Source organism: Pollachius pollachius (genome assembly GCF_949987615.1).
Source record: "Pollachius pollachius genome assembly, chromosome: 8".
Lineage (NCBI taxonomy): Eukaryota > Metazoa > Chordata > Actinopteri > Gadiformes > Gadidae > Pollachius > Pollachius pollachius.
The window spans coordinates 6,688,216-6,711,139 of NC_136941.1; the positions used below are offsets into that span (position 1 = coordinate 6,688,216).

At 51.3% G+C, this 22,924-nt stretch overlaps 1 protein-coding gene across 1 annotated transcript in view; it reads left to right on the forward strand.

The window, feature by feature from the left end:
* Positions 1-586: 586 nt before the first annotated feature.
* celsr3 (cadherin, EGF LAG seven-pass G-type receptor 3) overlaps positions 587-22,924 on the forward strand; it is a gene marked incomplete at both ends in the record, with an annotated part of 89,076 nt that continues 66,738 nt past the window's right edge. Inside the window, one exon of the mRNA XM_079742386.1 lies at positions 587-6,410. Coding sequence (XP_079598512.1) covers positions 587-6,410 — 5,824 coding nt within the window. The remainder of the gene's footprint in view (positions 6,411-22,924) is intronic.

The following is a 22,924-nucleotide window of genomic DNA, read 5'->3' on the forward strand; positions in this document are numbered from 1 at the left end:
AGATGAAGGGGCGGAGGAGACGCTGAGCTGGAGAAGCGAGCAAGCTAGGGGGAGGGGTAGAGAGAGAGAGAGAGAGAGAGAGAGAGAGAGAGAGAGATCTGTGGTGCGTGTGTGTGAGTGTGTGGATGGATAGTACCAACGAGCTGTGTCGTTGCTCGAGAGAGGCAGGGAGAAAGAGAGAGAGGGAGGGAGAGAGAGAGGGGCGAGACACGGGAAGGGTTAGTGTGTGTGTGTGAGGGAGCCCAGCCCAGTCAGTGAGTGAGTGTATGTTTGAGCCATGTTGGATGGGATGATCCGGAAAAGAAGAAAATGCTGCCGCGCCGCTCATAACGCCGACACCTCTAGGTCCGGAGACCACAGCGGGTAGATGCCAACTCCCCAGGCCCGGGGAGACGCGGGGGAGTTCGGGGGAAGGTGTCGGGCGGTGCCGCCGGCGGTCCTCGATCTGGCTGCCTAGCCGGCGAAAAGAAGGAAGGAAAGCCTCGAGGAAAGCGAGAAGGAGAAGACGAGAGAAGAGGAAGAGGGTGGACGAGGGAGAAAAGGAGAGAGAGGAGGGGGGAGTGAGATTGAGAAAGGAACAGACTAAATGGCTGCACCGCTACCGGGCTTCACCCCGTTCCTGCTGCTCTCGCCTCTGCTTCTCCACCTGCTCCTCCTCGGCCCTTTGTTCACCGTCATCCAGGGGACGGGTCCGTCAGGGGGGGATTCCAGCCGGTGGACCCCGGGCCGCTGCGACCGACACGCCGGTAAACAGAGCCAGCAGCAGCAGCAGCAACGGGAGTTGACCAGGAGCGGCTGGGATGTGCGCCCGACGAGCAGGTGGATTACAGAGCGGATACAGCGTGGAGAATGCACGGGGTCGCTCGCGGGACTGTCGGCCGGGGACTACTGCTGCCTCTACGGGACGCGGAGAGGGTTTCGCCGGGATGGAGCGAGGGAGGGACCGGTGCGGTGCTCCAGAGGAGCGTGTCGGCGGAAGGGAGCGGTCTCTCCATCACTTCCTTCCCCAGGTGGGAGCAGCGGGCTGAGCTCCACCGGTGTAGGAGGAGGAGGAGGAGTGGAGGGGGGGACGGAGAGTGGGGGGTGGGTGAGGAAGGGCGTTGGTTTACCTCCCGGTTTACCTGTTTATTTCTCGCTGCAAGGGCAAAACGGAAAGAAACGGCCAGTACAAAGGACTAGGGTCTGCCCGGCGCGAGCCGCGGGGTTGAGACCACACCTCGCCACGAGAGTCTTTGTGCAAGACTCTCACGGGGGACCCGGAAGTGGACAGAGGGAAGGGGAAAAGGTGCCGGAAGCGAGAGGTTTTCCCGACCCCTTAGCCCCAATCCTCCATCGTTTTCACGGGTCAAGGTTCACCAAACGGGGCTTAAGGTCCGCCCCGTACCTCCCACCTGGCCCCGTACCAACAGGCTTTGGTGAATGCACTCACTTCGGACACGTTTCGTATCACATTTCGACTCCTCATTCCCATTGTACCCTCGATATTAATCTCAACTTCCCCGAAGGCGCACAGTCATCAGGTTCTGGGAACACGCGGGGAGGTGATCGCATTTCAAACGGCCATTCATCCCGGAGATGCGACGCGGATAACGTCCTCTCTCATCGTGCGTACAGCGAGCACGGGGTGGCCGGGGCGGGCGGTGCTTCACCAGGGAACGACTCCCATCGCGATGGCCACCATGTTATCGATTCCAGCCCAGGCATAGCGGCGGGGGGCGGTTACGGGGGTCACTGCACCGGCCATGTTAGCACCACGGAGGAAAAACGAGAGACGAGAGAAAAGATTCGCGTCTGCTGCCAACACGTGTCAGGGGGAGGAGAAGCGTCCAGATATTCTGTGTCATCATCATCCTCATCATCTTCACCGGGGTTGGTCACCGGTACCGTGGTGCTCGCAGGTTGTTGTGGGAGGACACGCGCCAGGTCTGTGCGTAAGCAAGCCAGGAATAATTTGGGGGGGTTGAGCAGGAAGGAGAGGGAAAGCGATAGAGGAGGAGGAGGAGGAGGAGGAGTAGGAATGAGGCAAGGCAGTGAACATGCTAATTCAACTAATTATCCTCATAATGGTTTGGCTTTTCCGTCTCTGACGTTTGATCACGGGCCTGATAATGAGACATGGCGAGGGAAATCATCACCGGCAAGGCGAAGGCAGAGCTCTCCAACCCAGGGAGGGCAGAGTGTGGTACGGGGGAGTTATTTGGGCAGTAGGGACGAAGTAGGAAATGGGGGTGGGTGTTTAGGCGAGTTTACGGCCCCCCTGAGAGACGTAGCAGGGCGTAATCTCGACATCCAATTTAAACCCGGACAAATCTCAATTACGCCCTGCCCATTTCATCAGTCCAACAGAAAAGGCTCATCTGTCAGTTGTATGGCTAAACCCGATAAAAAACGAGCAGAAGAACTCCCAGGAAGTATTAAAACCCCGAAAACGCTGGCTCATTCAAACGGAAAGAAAACCGCAGCCCTGGCGTGTTTCAGTGACTCAGGATCCTCCACGCCCATTACGTTTCCCGTCAACTTCCAGGGTCACGCATCATCAGAACAACACAGTCAGTTTAAGCCCCGCGTTCTTGCGCAGACTCCTCGCGTCCCGTCCCAGCGCACGCGTCATTTCTCGGAAGCCCACCTGACCGCGCGCCGCGGTGACTCAGGCGTGCCCCTTGGAGTGAATCTCGCTTCAGCACCGAGGACAGCTCCGGGGGAAGGGCTTTCAAACTCCTCGCGTATCGCTCCAAACGAGGACACTGGCTCACCTACACGTCATCTCAAGCAGGAGTTCACGGTATATGTGTGGAGTGGATACAACCTTAATAACAATAATGGCAATAATAACAACAACAATAACGTCAAAAGTATTGACAAAAACCCCAATGATAACAACCACGGAGAATCTGCGAGCGCCGAGTGGCCGTCTCCTCAAACGGCGGGACACCGATACGATTCAACCGTCGGACAGGTGTCCCCCGATGATCAGAGCGCAGCACCGCGCCCTCAGATCTCCCTGTCCCGGCAGCGGCGGGGGGGCGGCTCCCTGAGACAGTTCCCTCACATCTTGCGCGCCGACAGCTTAGCCGCCGACCGGGAGGGCACGCGCACGCAATTAAAATCCGGTAAGCGAGTGCCGTTGGAGCCCAAAGGTGTCAGTCATTCGGAGAGCTGGCAGATGGTGACTGAGGACGAGGGAGAAGGGGAGAGTGCCGGGGAGAGGGAGGCGGAAGCCGAGCGACGGGCTGGAGGGGAATTACAGGTGGGGGAGGGCGGGACCAGCGCCGCTCGGCAGGGGGAGGCAGAGGCAGCCGGGGAGGTGGGAGATTGGGTGAGCACCGCGATCCTGACAAAGACAAGGCAGGAAAACGGGACTGCTGGGGGACTGGAGGGGGAGGTGGAGGAGGGAGGAGGGGCGGAGACAGGGAGAGGTCAGGAGAGGGCCAGCGGGGGAGAGGAGCGCAGCATGGGCAGACTGGAGGGGGGAGGACAGGGGGAGGAGAAGGGTCAGAGTTCAAGGGGAGAGAGGAAGCTGGACTGGCTGATTATAGAGGCGGAGGGCGGGGCCCCGGAGGAGCTGAGGGAGGAGGAGGAGGAGCCAGGGAAGGGGGAGGGCTTGCCACGCCCCCGTCGGGCGGCAAACAGGCAACCCAACTTCTCCCTGTACAACTACCAGGTCCAGATCCCTGAGAACCAGCCGCCCGGCACCTCGGTCATGGCCATGTCCGCCACGGACCCCGACGGCGGGGACGGGGGCCGGGTGGTCTACTCCATGGCCCCGCTGATGAACAGCCGCTCCTCCGACTACTTCCACATCAGCCCCGAGTCGGGGCTCATCAGCAGCACCCAGGTGCTGGACCGCGAGCACATGGACCTGCACTACTTCCGGGTCACGGCCACGGACTCGGGGTCGCCCCGCCTCTCGGGCACCACCATGGTGGCCATCACCGTGGCCGACCGCAACGACCACTCGCCCATCTTCGAGCAGACGGAGTACCGGGAGACCATCCGGGAGAACGTGGAGGAAGGCTACCCCATCCTGCAGCTGCGGGCCACCGACCTGGACTCGCCGTCCAACGCCAACATCCGCTACCGCTTCATCGGGGACACGGTGGGGCAGGCGCGGGCCGCCTTCGAGGTGGACCCCCGCTCGGGGCTCATCACCACGCGGGGCTCGGTGGACCGCGAGACCAACGAGCACTACACCCTGCAGGTGGAGGCCAGCGACCAGGGCAAGGAGCCCGGCCCGCGGTCGGCCACCGTGCGCGTCTTCATCACCGTGCTGGACGAGAACGACAATGTGCCGCAGTTCAGCGAGAAGCGCTACGTGGTGGCGGTGCGGGAGGACGTGCGGCCGCACTCGGAGATCCTGCGGGTGAGCGCCACGGACCACGACAAGGACGGCAACGCCGCCGTGCACTACAACATCATCAGCGGCAACAGCCGTGGGCAGTTCAACATCGACAGCGTGACCGGGGAGATCCAGGTGGTGGCGCCGCTGGACTACGAGGCGGAGCGGGAGTACACCCTGAGGGTGCGCGCCCAGGACAACGGGCGCCCGCCTCTGTCCAACAACACGGGCATCGTCAGCGTGCAGGTGACCGACGTCAACGACAACCCGCCCATCTTCGTGTCCACGCCGTTCCAGGCGTCGGCCCTGGAGAGCGCCCCGATCGGCAGCTCCATCCTCCACATCCAGGCCATCGACACGGACTCCGCGGACAACGCGCGGCTGGAGTACCGGCTGACCGGCACGGGCACGGACACGCCCTTCGTCATCAACGCCGCCACGGGGTGGGTCACGGTGCGCTCGGCCCTCGACCGGGAGTCGGTGGAGCACTACTTCTTCGGTGTGGAGGCCCGGGACTACGGCATGCCCCCTCTGTCCGCCACGGCGAGCGTGACCATCACGGTGATGGACGTCAACGACAACCGGCCCGAGTTCGTCCAGAAGGAGTACTTCTCCCGGCTGAACGAGGACGCGGTGGTGGGCACCAGCGTGGCGAGCGTCACGGCGGTGGACCGCGACGTCAACAGCGCCGTCACCTATCAGATCACCGGGGGCAACACCCGCAACCGCTTCGCCATCAGCACGGCAGGCGGGGCGGGGCTCCTGTCCCTGGCGCTGCCGCTGGACTACAAGCAGGAGCGGCGCTACGTGCTGACGGTCACCGCCTCCGACCGCACGCTCCACGACACCTGCCAGGTGCACGTCAACATCACGGACGCCAACACGCACCGGCCCGTGTTCCAGAGCGCCCACTACTCCATCAGCGTCAACGAGGACCGGCCGCCCGGCAGCACGGTGGTGGTGATCAGCGCCACGGACGACGACGTGGGCGAGAACGCCCGCATCACCTACCTCCTGGAGGACAACATACCGCAGTTCCGCATCGACCCGGGCACGGGCGCCATCACGCTGCAGGCGGAGCTGGACTACGAGGACCAGATGACCTACACGCTGGCCATCACGGCCAAGGACAACGGCATCCCGCAGAAGTCGGACACCACGTACGTGGAGGTGAACGTGAACGACGTCAACGACAACGCGCCGCAGTTCATGAGCCCGCGCTACCAGGGCTCGGTGACGGAGGACGCGCCGCCCTTCACCAGCGTGCTGCAGATCTCCGCCACGGACCGGGACGCGCACGCCAACGGCCGCGTGCAGTACACCTTCCAGAACGGCGAGGACGGCGACGGCGACTTCACCATCGAGCCCACCTCGGGCATCGTGCGGACGGTGCGCCGGCTGGACCGCGAGAGCGTGCCCTTCTACGAGCTCACCGCCTTCGCCGTGGACCGCGGCGTGCCCCCGCAGCGCACGCCGGTCCACATCCAGGTGACGGTGCTGGACGTCAACGACAACGCGCCCGTGTTCCCCGCCGACGACTTCGAGGTGCTGGTGAAGGAGAACAGCGCCGTGGGCTCCGTGGTGGCGCAGATCACCGCCACCGACCCCGACGAGGGCGCCCACGCCCAGATCATGTACCAGATCGTGGAGGGGAACATCCCCGAGATCTTCCAGATGGACATCTTCTCGGGCGAGCTCACCTCGCTCATCGACCTGGACTACGAGGCCCGCAACGAGTACGTCATCGTGGTGCAGGCCACATCGGCGCCGCTGGTCTCGCGCGCCACTGTGCGCATCCGCCTGGTGGACCAGAACGACAACCGGCCAACCATGAGGGACTTCCAGATCATCTTCAACAACTTCGTGTCCAACCGCTCCAACAGCTTCCCCAGCGGCGTCATCGGGCGGGTCCCGGCCCACGACCCGGACGTGTCGGACCGCCTGTACTACACCATCGACCGGGGCAACGAGCTCAACCTGCTGCTGCTCAACCACACCAGCGGGGAGATCCGCCTGAGCCGGAAGCTGGACAACAACCGGCCGCTGGTGGCGCCCATGCTGGTCACAGTCACAGGTAGGAGACCGCAGCAACACCGTGAACGGTGTGGAGGTCCATGTTTGTTGGTCCCTGTGTGTTGTCCCTGTGTGTGTGTCTGTGTCTGTGTCTGTGTCTGTGTCTGTGTCTGTGTCTCTGTCTGTGCGTCTGTGTGTCTGTGTGTTATGAGTTTGACTTTATGTGTTGTTGGACAAAGATTGCACTTGCCAAACTTTTTCACCCTGCATTATTTTCCTCGTTCTTTTTATATATTCCTCTCTTTTTGAGTGTGAAGGCGTGACATTGCATCTGATTCAACCCAGAGACTCTGTTAGGTTTTGTTGAATATCAAGTAAACAAAGAGAAAGGCAGACACTGGCAATTTCGAGACAGCAGAGTAGAAGGGTGTTGTGTGTGAGTGTGTCCCACTGTTTTGCCGTAAACAGATTATTCAGCCAGGCTCTTCTGCTTATTTTTTTTCTTTTCAATTTCGTGTAAGTGTTATGACTTCGATCGGCCTATTTAACTTAATGTGTCTCAAATTACACCAAAGAAACCAATCTTTGTGAATTATTGAGTTTGTGAGTAATGCTGTGACTCAGCACAGTTAGCCTCTGTCCGAGTGTGTGTGTGTGTGTGTGTGTGTGTGTGTGTGTGTGTGTGTGTGTGTGTGTGTGTGTGTGTGTTTATGTGGGACAAAGAGAGCGATTAAGGGAGAGAGCGAGCATACGTTTCCATGAGTGAGTGATGAAGCGAGAGAGAGCCCATGTGTCCTTGAGCAGGAAAGGAGATCAGTAAAAGAAAGTTAGAGACCAGCCCTTGTAACCCACTTGGTGGACATCTGCTACCTACCCATAGGGCATGCTAGGCATGGGAGGATGGGTGTGTGTCAGTGTGCGGTGTGTGTGTTTATGAGAGACAATGCCTGACATTTCAGGTGTGTGTGTGGGTTTGTTTGTTTTTGTGTGGGTGTTTTAATGAGAGTCAATGTGTGGCCTTTCAGGTGTGTTTGTGTGTGTGTGTGTGTGTGTGTGTGTGTCTGTCTGTGTGATTGTCTGTGTGTCTATTGTGTGTGTGTGTGTGCGCAGAGACAGAGAGCGTATATATAGCACGTCAGGTAGTGAATTGATATTAATGAGAAAACTCTACCTCATGTGTAATTCTGTTTCGTGCCATTTGCTTAACTTGAACTTTAGAAAAATCCTGCTACAAGGGGCCTCGCAACGTCTGCTTATTAACCAGCACTGCAGGGCCCATTTAAATGGTAAAAACGCCATTTGAAATACCAAGAACACAGAAAAAAGGCACGTCATAATGAAATGTCAGGGGCTGGGGGTTATTCGGTTAATGACCTCAAGTAATGGTGGTCCGGAGAGCTGTTGTTTAGTCATGTCAAAAATGGAATGTACCGTTCTAAATATGAGCAGTAGTTTGTGCTTTAAGGGACCCTTTGCTGAAACGTGCGTCTTGTCATTTTCCCCCCGCCGTACCGCCCCTAGTGAGTACAATGAGTGGGGTGCAGCCTTGATGAGAAGGCAGCTTGGCTTGTGTTGGGCTTAGCTTAGCCTTAGCGCTATACGCTCTTGTTGAGCGCTGTGCTCTGAACACTTTGATGCAGACGCACCCCCCACAAGATAATCTTTAAGCTTAGCTTCCCGGCCGTCCTCCGTGGCTGGAAAGGCGTGTTAGTGTGTCAGACATGACCTGCAGTCTGATGTCAAACTGTTGATCCACCGGTTTTTGGGAGGTTTTTCCTACACCAACTACAACACCATCTCAGGTCCTGTCTTCTACATGGCGTTTGTGTGTTTTTTTCCTGTGTTTACCTCCCTTGGCTCCGGTCTCCGCCCACCCTTCAAAGACGAGAGGCCACGCTAAGCTAGGCTACGCTCTATGAGGCTACATCCATACATATGAATGGCGTGTCTTTTAAGGTGTTTAGCGTCGAGAGGGTTGTTTCCTTGTCTGTGATCTTCACTGCATCGTCTCTTCTCTGCTCCTCTGTTCTGTTCTTCTCTCTTCTCCGCTCTTCTCCTTCTCTCCTTCTCTCATGTCCTGTTATTCTGTATATCTTTGGTGTTGCTATTTATATGTGTTGTCTCTGGGGTTGTCTCTCTCTTTCTCTCAGCTCTCTGATTCTGACTTACAGAGTACAAAGTGTATTTTGCGTGCATACAAACACGCGCACACACACACACACACACACACACACACACACACACACACACACACACACACACACACACACACACACACACACACACACACACACACACACACACACACACACACACACACACACAATATACACATGCAAACACACACACAAATACACACACACACACACACACACATACTTCTTTCGTTGTAATATTCTCAAGTGCCTTGACTTTGCAAGAATACCATGTGATTGCACGCATGTCTATCAGAGTGCTCTCCATATGTGCTTCTGTTTGTTGAATTATTTAATTGTGGTATTGTATGCTATTCCTAACTGGTGTGTTTGTGGGGGTTTGTGTTTGCGAGCTCATTAAATCATTCACAGCATTCTCTCTGTCTATCTCTGTCTGTCTCTCTCTCACTCTTTGTCTCTGTCTCTTTCTCTCCCTCTCTGTCTCACTCGCTCTCTGTCTGTCTGTCTGTCTGTCTGTCTGTCTCTCTCTGTTGTTTATTCTTCCTTTTTAGGCGTGTGTTTTTCAGGAAAATTTTCATATTAAAATTGTGATCAAAGTGAATACACACACAAGGACACTCCCACACACACACACACACACACACACACACACACACAAACACAAACACACGCACACATGCGCGTGCGTGCTCCGGGCATCGCTCTCACTTGTAAGCCAGAAACGGCAACCAAAAAACAAAACAAACAAAAACAAAGAAAATGGGAAAACAAAAAAGCGGATTAGCCTGCTAGTTAGCAGTGGCATTCATACTGTATCAGTTCCAGTCAAGGTGCCCTTGAGCTCGTGGTTAACCCCAAGCTGTGTGTGTGCCTGGCGTCTCTCTGCTAGCAGAGACAAGGAACATAGCGGGAGTGGGTGGACTGGTCAGCTCCCTGGAGAGAGAGAGCGTGTGTGTGTGTGTGTGTGTTTGTGTGTCTTCGTGTGTGTGTGTGTCTGTCTGTGCATGTTTGTGTGTGTGTGTGTGGGATTGCGTGTGTGCGTATGTGTGTGTGCCTGCATGGGTGTGTGTACACGTGTGCGATGTGTATATTTGTGTGTGTGTGTGTGCATGTGTAGATCATGGCTGTATAATAATAACTTTGTTGAAGCACACATGCAGAGTAGGGCACAGCTGTTAAGACACAACCGAAGCATGGTCGGAAATGATAACCGGGCTGGAATAATAGCAGGCAGTAATTAGAATGAGTCAAAGCCATGGTTGGTAGTTGGAATGCCCATGATGGATATGTTTATAAATATGAATATTTATATCCATCCTGCATCTTCGAATGTGGATCATGTATACCAAACATGAATACAAGTGCATTTGTACGTTTGCCATTGCAGTTTGGAAAATTAATGATGTAACGGTTAATAATTCTGTGTAGCTATTTTGGAGATCAAAGCAAGGGGTGTAGGTTTAAGCTACATGCGCTGCCTTAAAGCATCATTGTCTTGAACATAACATTCATATTCAGTTGCGCATATTCCAGTTGAAGATACAATGTGCGGAACATCTGCGGAACCCGACCGACTGCAGCGGTACTGCAGATGCACGGTGAAACCGCTGAACTTCTACTGTTCGTCGCATGTGGGCCATTACACAGGAGCCGCATACAAGCCTACTGTAGCGTGGACACATCGGACATAGCCAGGCCACAGTTGTGAGCTAATGTGTATTAATACACAGGTCACTTCTCCGAGGTCGCTCCCTTGGGCCTTAAGGTAATCGAATACACATACGGTAGCACAGTACATAGGCTCTCCATCTCGCCCTACTCTATATATGTCCATAGATAGCCGCAGGCTTTGAGTTTGTACGGCGGGTAATGAGGGGAGAGCAGGATGCGGCTTCCGAAGGGAACATGTTCTTGGATGACTCCTTCGTGTTCTGCGGTAATCCACTGCCCTCTTTCCCTCAGACGTTGTCCTGAGCAATGCATTACGAACTCGAGTGAACGATCGAAAAAATGATTGGTGTAATTAGAGGATTGGGGAAATGGTTACGTGGGTCTGTGTGTCTCTTGAGATGCGTAGGTTGGTCTCTTCCGTCGTCTCTTCCTTTTGCTTTTTGTGGAACATTTTGGGTTAAGGTTTAAAGAACTGTGCAGCCTTTTCGTTCCCACTGTTTTGGATTATTTCGACTGTGTTATTTGGTATTTGAACCTCTTGCCCTCCCAGCTCTGCTGGAAACCAACAGTGGTGGTGGGGGGTGGGGGGGGGCTTCTTGCTCCAGTTCCTCTTCACGGTCCATTTTCCCTGTGTAAAGACTAAACCTTTACCCAACATTTCAGAATGTGGTCACATCTCTTAAATGTGAGCCAACTCTGTAGCAGAGGTCAGTCTGTGATGCGGACAGGCTGGGATGGACAGAGCGGGTCTCTGCCTGACATATTTATCCTCTTATTAGAGCCCCCACTCTCGTTTTAGAGGGACTTCATCGGGCTTAAAACACCCAGATTATCCATGATATGCTGGATTAATGGGAAGTCTTTGGACAGGGGATTAAGTTTGGACCCTGAGGCTTTTTTTTCAACATTAGTCCACTCATCTGTGAACCCTGTCATTATTTACACATGAAATAAACATCCACTGATGTAACTTTGCTACTTGACTTCCTCTATTTCTTCTCTATGTTATATAATTGGCTGAATGATGACGAGAGAATGAGGATATGGGGCTAGCGTGGATGTAACGTGGTCACAAACTGTCTACCCCTGCTGAAGTTCCCTTGAGCAGCACACATCACGTTGTTCGGCATAAGGAAATACTAGACTAGTATGTGACTACCTCATAGAGGTAGTCAAATCAACTAATATTTTCAACATTATTAATACTAGCGCTTAATCACTGCGACAGATGTAATGGGCCTTCGCGAAACCGAACGACTAAACGATTAAATAAAAAACGAGCTAAGAGGCTCGAAAAAACAGGAATATTCCCTCTAGAGAATGGGAGATTAACAAAAAAGCATCCATGGCAAATGGAGCGCATTCAACTTTTTACCGGCGCTTGCGAGAACAATGGCATTTCTAACTCAGCAATTCAGGGTTCCGGGGCCATGTGGAAAATGGCTGCTTGGTTTCTGCGGTTCAGCCGGTGTTACCACGGCGATAGTTAGTCGCTCTCATGTTCTCTGCTTGGCGTCACGGGTAACTAGGTGTGAAAATAAGTGGGGGAGCACGTGACGAGTGGCGTTGGTGCATCTGTATGGTCAGTGGTTTAACACAGGCTTCTCCTGGGTCTGCTGGGAGCGGGCCGGCTGCTCTCCGGCAGATAGAGCCCTAATAATCTTTTACTTTGTAATAGGTTTAGGCTCGCTGGAGACCAGAGAGGGAGGCAGGGGGAGGAGAGGAGAGGAGGGGAGGAGTAGGGGGGGGTAGGTAGAGAGGAATATAAAGGGTACAGAGGGAGAGAATGGGAGGGGGAGGGGGAGAGAGAGAGAGAGAGAGAGATTAGACAGAGATGTGAGGGACATTGAAGGCTACAACGTGTGTATGTGCATGCGTGCGTACTTGTGTGTACGTACATTCATTCATTCATCTCCTCACTGCTTAATGTCAAAATAGTAGAATTGAACAGCCGGTGAATAGGCAGATGTGTACAGTACTGATCCAGAATGGCATACCAGTCCTCCCCAGGTGTAAACAACACAACAGGGGCTGTACTACAGCCTTCTCTTGTGATTTAGACCTGAGCAGGTAACGTAAATGTTTACAGCGGTGTGTTGGTGGGGATGGATGAGGTACTTAGAAGTTATATATCCCAGGGGTACAGCCCCAAGGAACCCTGGGAGTTTTCTTGAGTAACCAGACCACCTATGTCGGTTTACACTAATGGATAAAGTAAATTATAGTGAAACATTTGGTATTTTTCGGATATTCTTGAGAGCAAACAAATGCTTACGATTCCAAGGTCCGAGTTTGTTAAATACTTACTTGAGGATTTCTTTGGAGCGTTGTAATGGATTTAACTACTGACAGTTAGTACTATATAAAGATATTTTGGTTTGTGTCCACCAACTTATATTGCTAACCAACTATGAGGTGAAACATATGATACCTACTATGGGTTGGTAAAGTTAAATTGTAGTCAATTTCAATGTATGAAATACAAATTTAAATCAGTTACATTCATATCAAACAACTATGTAATTCTTTGGCATACATTGTGTATAATATATATGGACAAGAAATTAACATAAATGCGGACCAGAGCTAACAAGGAAGAAAGAAGGATTCTCACTTTAAGGTCTCTTTTAAGATTGGCATGAGAACGGAGAATTCCACAAAGCACTAAGTTCTATAGAGCCGGTTCTATAGAGCCGGTGGCAGACATGGAGTTTTTCCTGGCTGTAAATAAGACGATGCTCATGCTAACATGATGTCTAACTATATCCTTGGTTAGCTGACAGCCATACTGGTTCTCTTGGGTCCTATGCCTCTACTTTAATGCTTGCCAGTTGTCTACCTTTACGCACGTTTCAGTAAGGCTTCCTGCTCTTAACATTTTAACATCTCCTTGTTATGCTCTAGAACTTTCAGAGTAGCTCAAGGTTTGAATTATTCCAGACTGGATGTGGATCGGTTTGATGTCGGCCTCAAGCTGTGAACACCTTGTTAGAAGAAAACTCCAGTGGCGCTTGAGACGCAAGCTAGCTAAATTGATTTTAACCGCCCCGAAATGTTCATTCGCAATTGCAGCAAGATGTAGACTATCTCTAGTTGTTGTGCCTTGATTGATCCATTTTTAAATAGTCAACAATGGTATCTCAGGCTCTCGGGTTTCCCCGCTTTGCTTTTTGTTAGTGTGGCTTAATTAGGACAAACAGTAAAATGGGTTGAATACTAAAACTGTCTGGAGGGACTTTTTTAGAGACACTATGCAGGGGAGATGACTTGTTTATTAAAACCTGCTTCAAGCTGGAGACGCAGAACAGAAACTTCCAAGCATTTTTGCTTCTTTCTTTTCTTCTGCTTCCGATAACAATTAGTGTCCTGGTTGAGTGAGCGTTTTGCTGGCAGATTGGATTCGGGCCAATCACTTTTTGGTCCTTATTGGAAACTCCCTCTACGTTCAAAGTGATTCAACATGCATTTGCTTCACTTTCTGGGAATACTGTGTTTCCACTGCAGATATGATCAGTGTGCCAAGAATTATCAGTGTCAAGTGGAAAGATAAACCTTTTTGCAGATAAATGAGTACAGTTCTTAATTAGTTATTTGTCCTTTTATCTGTTTTATGAATAGATTATTTTAAATTGTAAATGTTTTTGATTCAGCCATTCGTGAATTTTGGGATAGAAAACTGACGGTGAAGGTTTATCTGCTAGGCAGAGATTCAGGGGCAATTTATCTCTAGATTTCCAATTATTTTTAAGGTCCCTAGTTTTTCCTAGATTTCAGGCTTTCCTAATCAAGTGTGTACTGGCTCACTGTTTCACCGTGGAGATTGTACAGTGATACGTTGTCAACACATTGTCTCATTAACATCTCTCTATGAAGGTTGTTCATCAATATAATATTGTCCACTTTCAGCCCTAAAAACGACTACTGATCAAATTAATTGGGTACATTAATGAACCATGAGTTAACATCAGTTAATGCAGTTATAAGTATTATTATATAGCATTTGCATAGGGGTTGGGGTAAGTTGGCTAGGGTTAACCTTAACCCTTTAAATAATGTTTCAATTGAAACATTAGTTAACATGAACCCCATGAACTAAGTTAACATGAACCCCATTAGTAAATACCCCATTCATCAATGGTTACTCCATGAACTAATGGCAATGAGTGCTTTAATAATGTTCCCTTATTGTAAAGTGTTACCAACTAAACACGAAGACCTATCCTTTTTCGCCACCTTTATTTTATTTTTACCGTGGCCGTCCAGCAACTCACTTGGTCCCCTGCTGAGAGCCCTTTAAGGGTCGTGAACCGCATGTTCGGAACCACTGTGCTAGAGGACGCACAGTAGACAGACCCCCTAACCCCCTCCCCCTCTCGCCCTAATGGTTATGAGCATCTGCTGGCAGATGTCCAACCATACAGCGGTTGCTGAGTGGATTCATAAAGGCAGTGTGTGTACGATTGGTCTACATGGACGATGTGGGCGTGTGTATATGATAAGAGTTGAGTTATCCCAAGAATGTCAGCCAAGCCAGAAAACCAGCTTGTGTGTGTGTGTGTGTGTGTGCTTGTGTGTGTTTGTGTGTGTGGGTGTACATTAATCTATGTGGCGTAATGTATAGGATTAATGTTGCTGCTGTAAAGTGTTTCAAACCAGATGGGCTGATGCTTCAGTTGCTGTGTGTGTGTGCATGTGTGTACTATTTGCATTTCTGTGTGCATTTGGGGGCTTTTTCTTTGTGTGTCTCTGTGTGCTCTTGTGGCTGATTCTGTGTGTGTGTGTGTGTGTGTGTGCGTGTGTGTGTGTGTGTGTGTGTGTGTATTCATTTATAAGTGTTCTGTTTTGCACTGAGAATAATGACAGCCCGGACCTCAGGGAGAGAAGGCTTTACAAGATAAACAGAGCAAAGAAATCTGCTCTCCATCCTCTGTGTGTGTGTGTGTGTGTGTTTGTGGATGCGTGTTTGTGTGTGTGTGTTTGTGTGCAGTCATTCATTAAGGGGCTCGTTCTGCCTGCTTGTAAAGGAAAAATGTTACACTGGCATCCATACCTCTTCCTACTCCTCTTCCTCTCTCTCTACCTCTTCCTCCTCCACTCTCTCTCTCTACCCCTTTTACTATTGTTGCCTGTTTTGTGTGTGTGTGTGTGTGTGTGTGTGTGTGTGTGTACCCATCGTTTCCTTCTCCTTTGGGGACTTGCAATAATTGTTCAACAGACGAGCCACACAACATTCACAACTTCAAACACTTCTTTGTGGTGTGTGTGTGTGTGCGTGCGTGTGTGTGTGTGTGTGTGTGTGAAAATGCCTGTATGTGTGCGGGTATATGTTAGTGTGTGTGTGTTTGTCTGCGTGCATGTGTGCATGTTTGCTTAGTGTTTGGTCCTGACCCTTGAGGGAACCCGTTGGGCCGACACCAGGAAATGGAAGCTCATCGCACATTTCTAAGCAGATTAAGCCAGGAGATGGTTCTGTGGAACCACAATCCTACCGAGAGGTGGAGGCAAGGAAGGCACTCGCGGAAGTTATACGACCAGGCGGCGTGAAATGGGATTTAAGCTCAAGCAAATAGGAACAAATGGAAGGGGAGCCAAGCAGGGCATCCCCGAAAGACCCTACAAAGAAGAATATGCGTCACAGTAGCTGACAGTTTTTTTTTTGCATTTAAATCCAATTTCCTTCCCCCTGGATTATCTCATCGTTGCTCTGGAGCTTCATCATTGGTATTCTCCATTGTGGTCGAATCCCATTGCCAAGGGCAATGTGTGGAACCCTTTGACATTGTTGGTGTGGTAGGCTACAATTTGAGGGTATAGTTTGAGAGTTTTTAGAACCGTATACACAAAAATCTGGAAAGAAGATGAACCTAGACTTTTCCCTTTTCAAGTCCAAAGAAATGTTAAGATACTTCACTTGCAGGTTGTTACCTTGGAGGAAAGTGAAAGTGAACAAAGCTTCAAAAGATTAACACGGTAATGCGCGTAACATATTGAAATACATATACTAGTGGTTCATATTTCATTCGTTTTCAAGTCACTCTACACCAAAATAATGGATCAAATGGCCTCAACTGAACATCAAAAGGGTGAGGAACGTAATCTTGTGTTTGAAAATTCAGACTTCACACACACGGAGCTAACCCAAATTTCGGTTTCAGGCAATAGAAGATAAGGCCTTTCCTTTCCTTTCCTGTGGGTAACGTAGTCCTTTTCATCATTTTAACATCTCATTCACAGCCTCACACCCATCTCTGCTAATCTATTGCCGTCTCCATGTCCGTCTTAATTCCTTCCTCGAAGGAAAATGTCGGGGCTTTGTGGTGATCAGTCATGCTTAACGGCGTTACAGCAATTTCTTTAAAAGCACTTTCCCAGGCGGATGCTCTTTCCCTTTATTTCTTCTAATTTGGCAGTTCCAGCTCAGGTCTCCCTCTTTCTGGTGAATGTTTCCTCTCCCCTGGGTTCGACTCTATCTCTATCAGGGGGCTTCCAGAAAGCACAGGGGGGGCACCGGGTTATCTGGAACCTTGTAGAAGCTTCTTGAGTGCTCCATTAGTCAAGCCACCTGGAGGGGGGAGATAGCGTCGGCCACTTCTCCAGCCTCTCCCAGCTCTGCACCCCATTCCACCTCACTCCAAACCTTGTCCCAATCCCCTGGTCTTATGAAGGACCAGCCACCCCTGGCACGCAAGCGAGCATGCCGTCTTAAAAGTCTTCCGTATCCTTCTCCTCGGCAGCGGCGAGTCCTCCAGGCCGAAGTGTGCCCTGGCGGGCAGATGTTTCCGCTCCAGTGTGTAGATTGGTCTCTCAGGTTTCTTAAGACGCACGCAGCAAAGCCTGCGGCCTTAGAGGGAGTTGAAGAAGTTGGGTAAAGCCCCCATAAAACAGGCTTGAGAAATGTTCTTTACCTTTTTCGATTTCACTCGGCGCTGAACGGGCGGCCGGAGTAAGCCTCCATTTGTGGGTTTTCAGGCACTGGACGCTATGAATGTTTGATTGGGTTTTATTTTTTGACTCGGGTCGGAGCAGAAACCAGGTGATGCATAAGGAATGACCCGCCTCCAGCGGAACCCGGCTGACACAATGGCCGGAAACGTTGCTCTATATAGAGGCTAAGAGTAAACACCGTCCTAACAAACAATACATAATATTCCCGGTCAGTCCGCGAGCGTGCAGATTCGCGGGCGTACGCGCGCCTTGCCTAAAGTGCTAGACACAAAGAGCTTGTTGAAGCGGACGGCGTTCACCTCTGTGAGCGTGAAGCCGTCTGCGAAGGGGTCACTCGGTAAATGCACTTAGCGAACGCAGTCATTTCTGATGAGGATTTGAAAAGCCAACAGATGTTTTTAAACCCTGTTACATTTATAAGTGCATCACTTACGTACACATTTTTAGATACTTCATCATATTACGAACTAGCCGTCTCATTTGGGAGAGGTCAACGCAAGTAGAACCCAAGACTCCTTTTTACTTATTCGTCACATGACCCTGAACGACAGGGTTCATTGTATTTTCAGCTTCCCCCTGCTCCCTCAAGTACCGCCGTTGGACCTTACAGATGGCCAGAGCCGGTCCTTTCAACATGTGCAGTTTCTCCCTCTGCGTGGGCTATTATAATTGGGTGCTGCTTGGCCGTTGGATGCAGAGTTTCACAAGTTTTCTGAAGGAGTCGTCGCAAATCACAGCTTGCCTGCTCACAGAGCCCTCCCGAAGGACCTCTGAGTGAAGAGTCTAACGAACCATGCGTGCTTCAAAACCTCTTCTCCTTACTTCTGGTGGATTGAACGCTGCATGGATTGAAACCCTGCGTGCAGCTTATGTTATGTTATTATCTATGTGAGCTCGTTCGAGCTTGGTGGGAAGGCTCGACAGAATGTTAACGTGTTCTGCTATTCACCTGTAGATGTTAGATGTTCCATCCAACACACAGATAAATTGCGCGCCCTGTGTTACTTTCACTCACACACACAGCCTAAATGCTGTCGGTCACCAGCATCTATCAAAGCATCTGGGGATTTCAGTGTCCAACCCACAGCAGAAACAGCGGTTCAACCCCAGCGTGCGTGCTGAAGGGGGCCAGTGGCGAGTCCCATAAGGGTGCAGGAGAGGGAGGGTTGTTGTACCTGGTAGACCTCAATCACAGAATCTGTCTAATAACACTCATTGGTTCCAGTCCCACTGTTATTGCATTTCAATTTCTGCCAGTGCACTTCCGACATTTGCAGCGGAACATCATTAATTTTCTTCAACAACCTTCCTCACTGCCTCCCTCTATTCATCCTCCCCCTCTCTATCCGGCCCTTTCTCTGTCATTTCCCAGCTCTCTCCCTCTCCCCTCCCTCTCCCCTCCCTCACTCCACCGCCATCTCTCTCCCTCCCTCCCTCCCTCCTTCCTCCCTCCACTCCCATCCCTCTCAAGCTCTCCATCCCTCCCTCCACCAACATCCCCCTCAAGCTCTCCCCCACTCTCTCCATCCCTCCCTCCCTGCATCCCTCCCTCCTCCATCTTTCCGTCCCTCTCTCTGACACTCCCTCCCCTCCCCTCCTCCCTCCCTCCTCCCTCCCTCCCTCCCCGTGCCGGCTGCTGTCAGGTCCTGCCAGATAAACTAAGCCGTAGCTTATCAGCCAATATTCCCAGCCAGCGTTTCCCAGACCTCTGTGGAGCGCCGGCAGTGCTGCTTACCCTCAAATAGTTTGTTCTCGTCCAGCTAATTGGCCAGAGGGGTTTGCGTTTTCAGCAGAAACGCACGCGCGCGCGTGCGCCGCCGCCGCCGCCGCCGCCGCCGGTGTGTGTGTCAGCAAATCTTCGGGCGTGGAATTTTTACGTCCGCCCCCCCCTTCCCCCCCCCCCCCTCTGGAGGCGTGAAGCGAGAGGCGGGAAGGATCCAACGCCTGGCGCGGTTTGTCAGTAAACGGACAGATGTGTGTCTGGGGGTGGGTGTGTGGTGCGCCTAATGGATTGAAATGGTCTTCAAACGGGGGGCGGTTGCTCCACCAGTCTGTCTCAAGGCCAGCCTGACGTTGGGGCGTTCTGAGGGATGGGCGGAGACCCCTGTTGTGACGCCTTGTGGTGTGTCTGTGTGTTTCTGCATCTATGCTTCTATGCATCTATAGATAGGCATAGATGAAAGCGTGCTTGTATGTGATGGGTGGAGGATGTGGATGTCTGTGTGTATGCATATATGTTGTGTGTGTGTGTCGGTATGGCTTTTAGGGTACACGTGTGCAGGTGGGGCGTGGTGTGTGTGTGTGTGTAGGCGTAAATGGTGTGTGCGTGGGTGTGGTTGTGTGTTTTTGCATCCGGGTGTGTGTGTGGGTCTGTGCGTGTGTGTTTGCATCAGTGTGGGTGTAATATATGTGTAAACTGATACTGATCTGGGGAAATGAGTCTCTGGCAAGAGGCCACCTTGCAGGTCGTACTACTGGGAGATTACCATAGCATTTATTCAGCGCTGCGCCCAAAAATCACAACTAATTTCAATAACAATGTGCTATCCCCTGCAATTAGCCCTCTGTGTTTGCATGTGAAGTGTGGGGCCAATATTACCACTGGCTTCTGGTCGCTCACAGGTCATTTGTGTTATTTAAAGGCTTTAAGTTATGTTGTAGATAGTGGTAAATGCTAGTCCACCACAGCTCTGTTGTAAGATCAACAAAGGTTTTTGTATTGTTGTATTGTCTGTCTGCATGCCTGTCTGTCTGTCTGTCTGTCTGTCTGTCTGTCTGTCTGCCTGTCTGTCTGCCTGTCTGTCTGTCTGCCTGTCTGTCTGTCTGTCTGTCTGCCTGTCTGCCTGTCTGTCTGCCTGTCTGTCTGCCTGTCTCTCTGTCTGTCTGTCTGTCTGTCTGTCTGCCTATCTGTCGGTCTGGCTGGCTGTCTGTCTGCCTGTCTGTCTGCCTGTCTGCCTGTCTGTCTGCCTGTCTGTCTGTCTGTCTGTCTGCCTGTCTGCCTGTCTGCCTATCTGTCTGTCTGCCTGTCTGCCTGTCTGTCTGCCTGTCTGTCTGCCTGTCTCTCTGTCTGTCTGTCTGTCTGTCTGCCTATCTGTCTGTCTGTCTGGCTGTCTGTCTGCCTGTCTGCCTATCTGTCTGTCTGCAGCGTGTGTTTTTCCGCTAGATAAGCTGTGTTTCCAGGAGGGTCTTTCCTCATGTAAGTCTCTGTGGCAGCAGTTTCTCCTCGCTGCTCCGTGACGCCAGACCTCCTCTGGCTCTCCATTTATTACAGCCGACCACGGATTTACCCAGGCTGTGTGTGTGTGTGTGTGTGTGTGTGTGTGTGAATGTGTGTGTGTGTGTGTGTGTGTCTGTCTGTGTGTGTGTGTGTGTCGCTGTGGGTGTGTGTCTGTGCGGGCTTGTGTGTCTGTGTGTGTGTGTGTGTGTGTGTGTGTGTGATGTGTGTGTGTTTTTGTGTAAAATCACACACACAATCAAACCAGCTGCCACCACCCATCCCCCAGGCCCTCTCTCTCTTCCCCTCCCTCCGCCCTCTCTGTCTCTCTCTTGCTCTTTCTCTCTCGCCATCTCACCTTCTGTCTTCTTTTTTTTTTATCTCTGTTGAGTTTTTTAGACCATGGAAATATCTGATTACTTACTCAAAGCCCAGGTTCATCTGTCCTAACATGTGGTTTAATCACCTGTTTCATTTGGTTTAATCACAGTCTTTTGACCCACCTCGTCTCTCATCTCTTATTCTCTCTCTCTCTCTCTCTCTCTCTCTCTCTCTCTCTCTCTCTCTCTCTCTCTCTCTCTCTCTCTCTCTCTCTCTCTCTCTCTCTCTCCATCTCCTACTTTTCATTAGTTTTCTCAATCTTCTCCGCTTCATGATCCCCATTCTCTCCTTCCTTTTTCTATCCTCTCTTTCCTCCTCCTCCTCCTCCTCTGTTTCTTTACCTCTTCCAGTTTTAATAACACCCCCTTGGCTCTCCTTCACCCTCTGTTGCTCTGCTTTTCTACTCCTCTTCCCTGTATCAGTCTACCGCCTCTCTCTCTATTTCTCTGCTCTACTTTCATTACTCTCCCTCGTGCCCTCTCTCTCTCTCTCTCTCTCTCTCTCTCTCTCTCTCTCTCCCCTCTCTCTCTCTCCTGCCCTCTCTCTCTCTCTCCTGCCCTCTCTCTCTCTCTCCTGCGCTCTCTCTCTCTCTCTCTCTCTCTCTCTCTCTCTCTCTCTCTCTCTCTCTCTCTCTCTCTCTCTCTCTCTCTCCTGCCCTCTCTCTCTCTCTCTCCTGCCCTCTTGCTCGCTCTCTTTCTCTCACTCACCAGAATGTTGGTGGTAGTCTACTGTTAACCCCACAGGTCCTCACCAGTGGGGTTCCTCACCTTTGGCTGTAGACTCAACCCCAAATAGAGGCCGTTGAGATCTCACAGATGGTGCCCGTAAGCCCTGTGGAGGTTGAGGTGTCAAGACCTTGGTTGGAATCTTCCCCGCATGATTTAAACAGCCACAGGAGCTGTTGATGTAATACCTGTCTGTCTGTCTGTCTGTCTGTCTGTCTGTCTGTCTGTCTGTCTGTCTGTCTGTCTGTCTGTCTGTCTGTCTGTCTCTCTGTCTCTCTGTCTCTCTCTCGCTCTCTCTCTCTCTCTCTCTCTCTCTCTGTCTTTCACACTATTTTTCTCTCTCTCTCTCACACACTTCTTTCTCCCTTCCCCCTTTATTTCTCTCTCTTCTCTCCTCTCTGTCATGTAGCTATTGTCCTGTGTAGTCCCTATCCATTACAGTCTATTAGCGACATCATCTGTACAAATGGCTTCCTAATGCACTGCATCATACCGTATAGGATCATGGTGGATATGGATGATTGTCCATATCCATAAAATACCGGCTCAGTTTTGATAGCATAGCGGTGCTACATTTGTCCAACACTGTGTTGTGTAAATTGTGTGTGTTCGGTGTGATATGTTTTTTCAGATATGTGCTGACTGAAGCTGCCTTTGCTTGGGTGTGTCAGGTTGCCTTGTGTGTTTCCGTGTGTGCATGTGTGTTTATGTTCTTGAGGTTTTTCTCGCAAGCATTGCGATACACATGTTCCCCGAGCTGTCAGCGTTTCAACGTCAGTGTAAATAATGGACCTGCTAATGCAGTGGTGCGACCTTAGCCTTTCTGCTCTGCCTCCCCTTCTCTCTCTTGCTCTCTGTCGCCCTTCCTCTCTGCCCTCAAGCTATTTCTACCTCCTCCTTTCTTCTGCCCTGTCTAGGAATATCTGTCATTCTCCTGCTGTTCTCCTCCATTTCTCTCTCTTTCTCTCTCTCTCTCTTTCTCTCTCTCTCTCTCTCTCTCTCTCTCTCTCTCTCTCTCTCTCTCTCTCTCTCTCTCTCATCTTTATCTCCATATCGCCATGTCTCTTTTAATATCCTTTCCTTCGTGATCTCCTGTTACTTAGCTTTTGAGCTCTCTCTCCTCTTCTCCCTTTCGCATCAGTTATCTGTCTGCTCCTGTCCGAGCAAATCTCTTCTCCACTAATCCTCCCTCTCCTCTCCTCCTCCTCCTCCTTTCCTCACCTCTCTCCTGCTCCTCTCCTCTCCCCTCCTCCCCTCCCCCCTCCTCTCCTCCCCTCTCCCCCCTCCTCTCTTACAAAATTGAGGAAGATATTAGGGTGAAGTTTGATGTCAGCTCATCCTAACACCGTCTTCACGGGTGTTATTGTGAACCAGGTGTTCTCTCCTGCCTCATCGTTGGGCCTCATTCAGCCCCCGGCTGCTCATATATCACAGATGGATTGGAACTAAGAGACTGTGTGTGTGCGTGTGTGTCTGCTGGTGT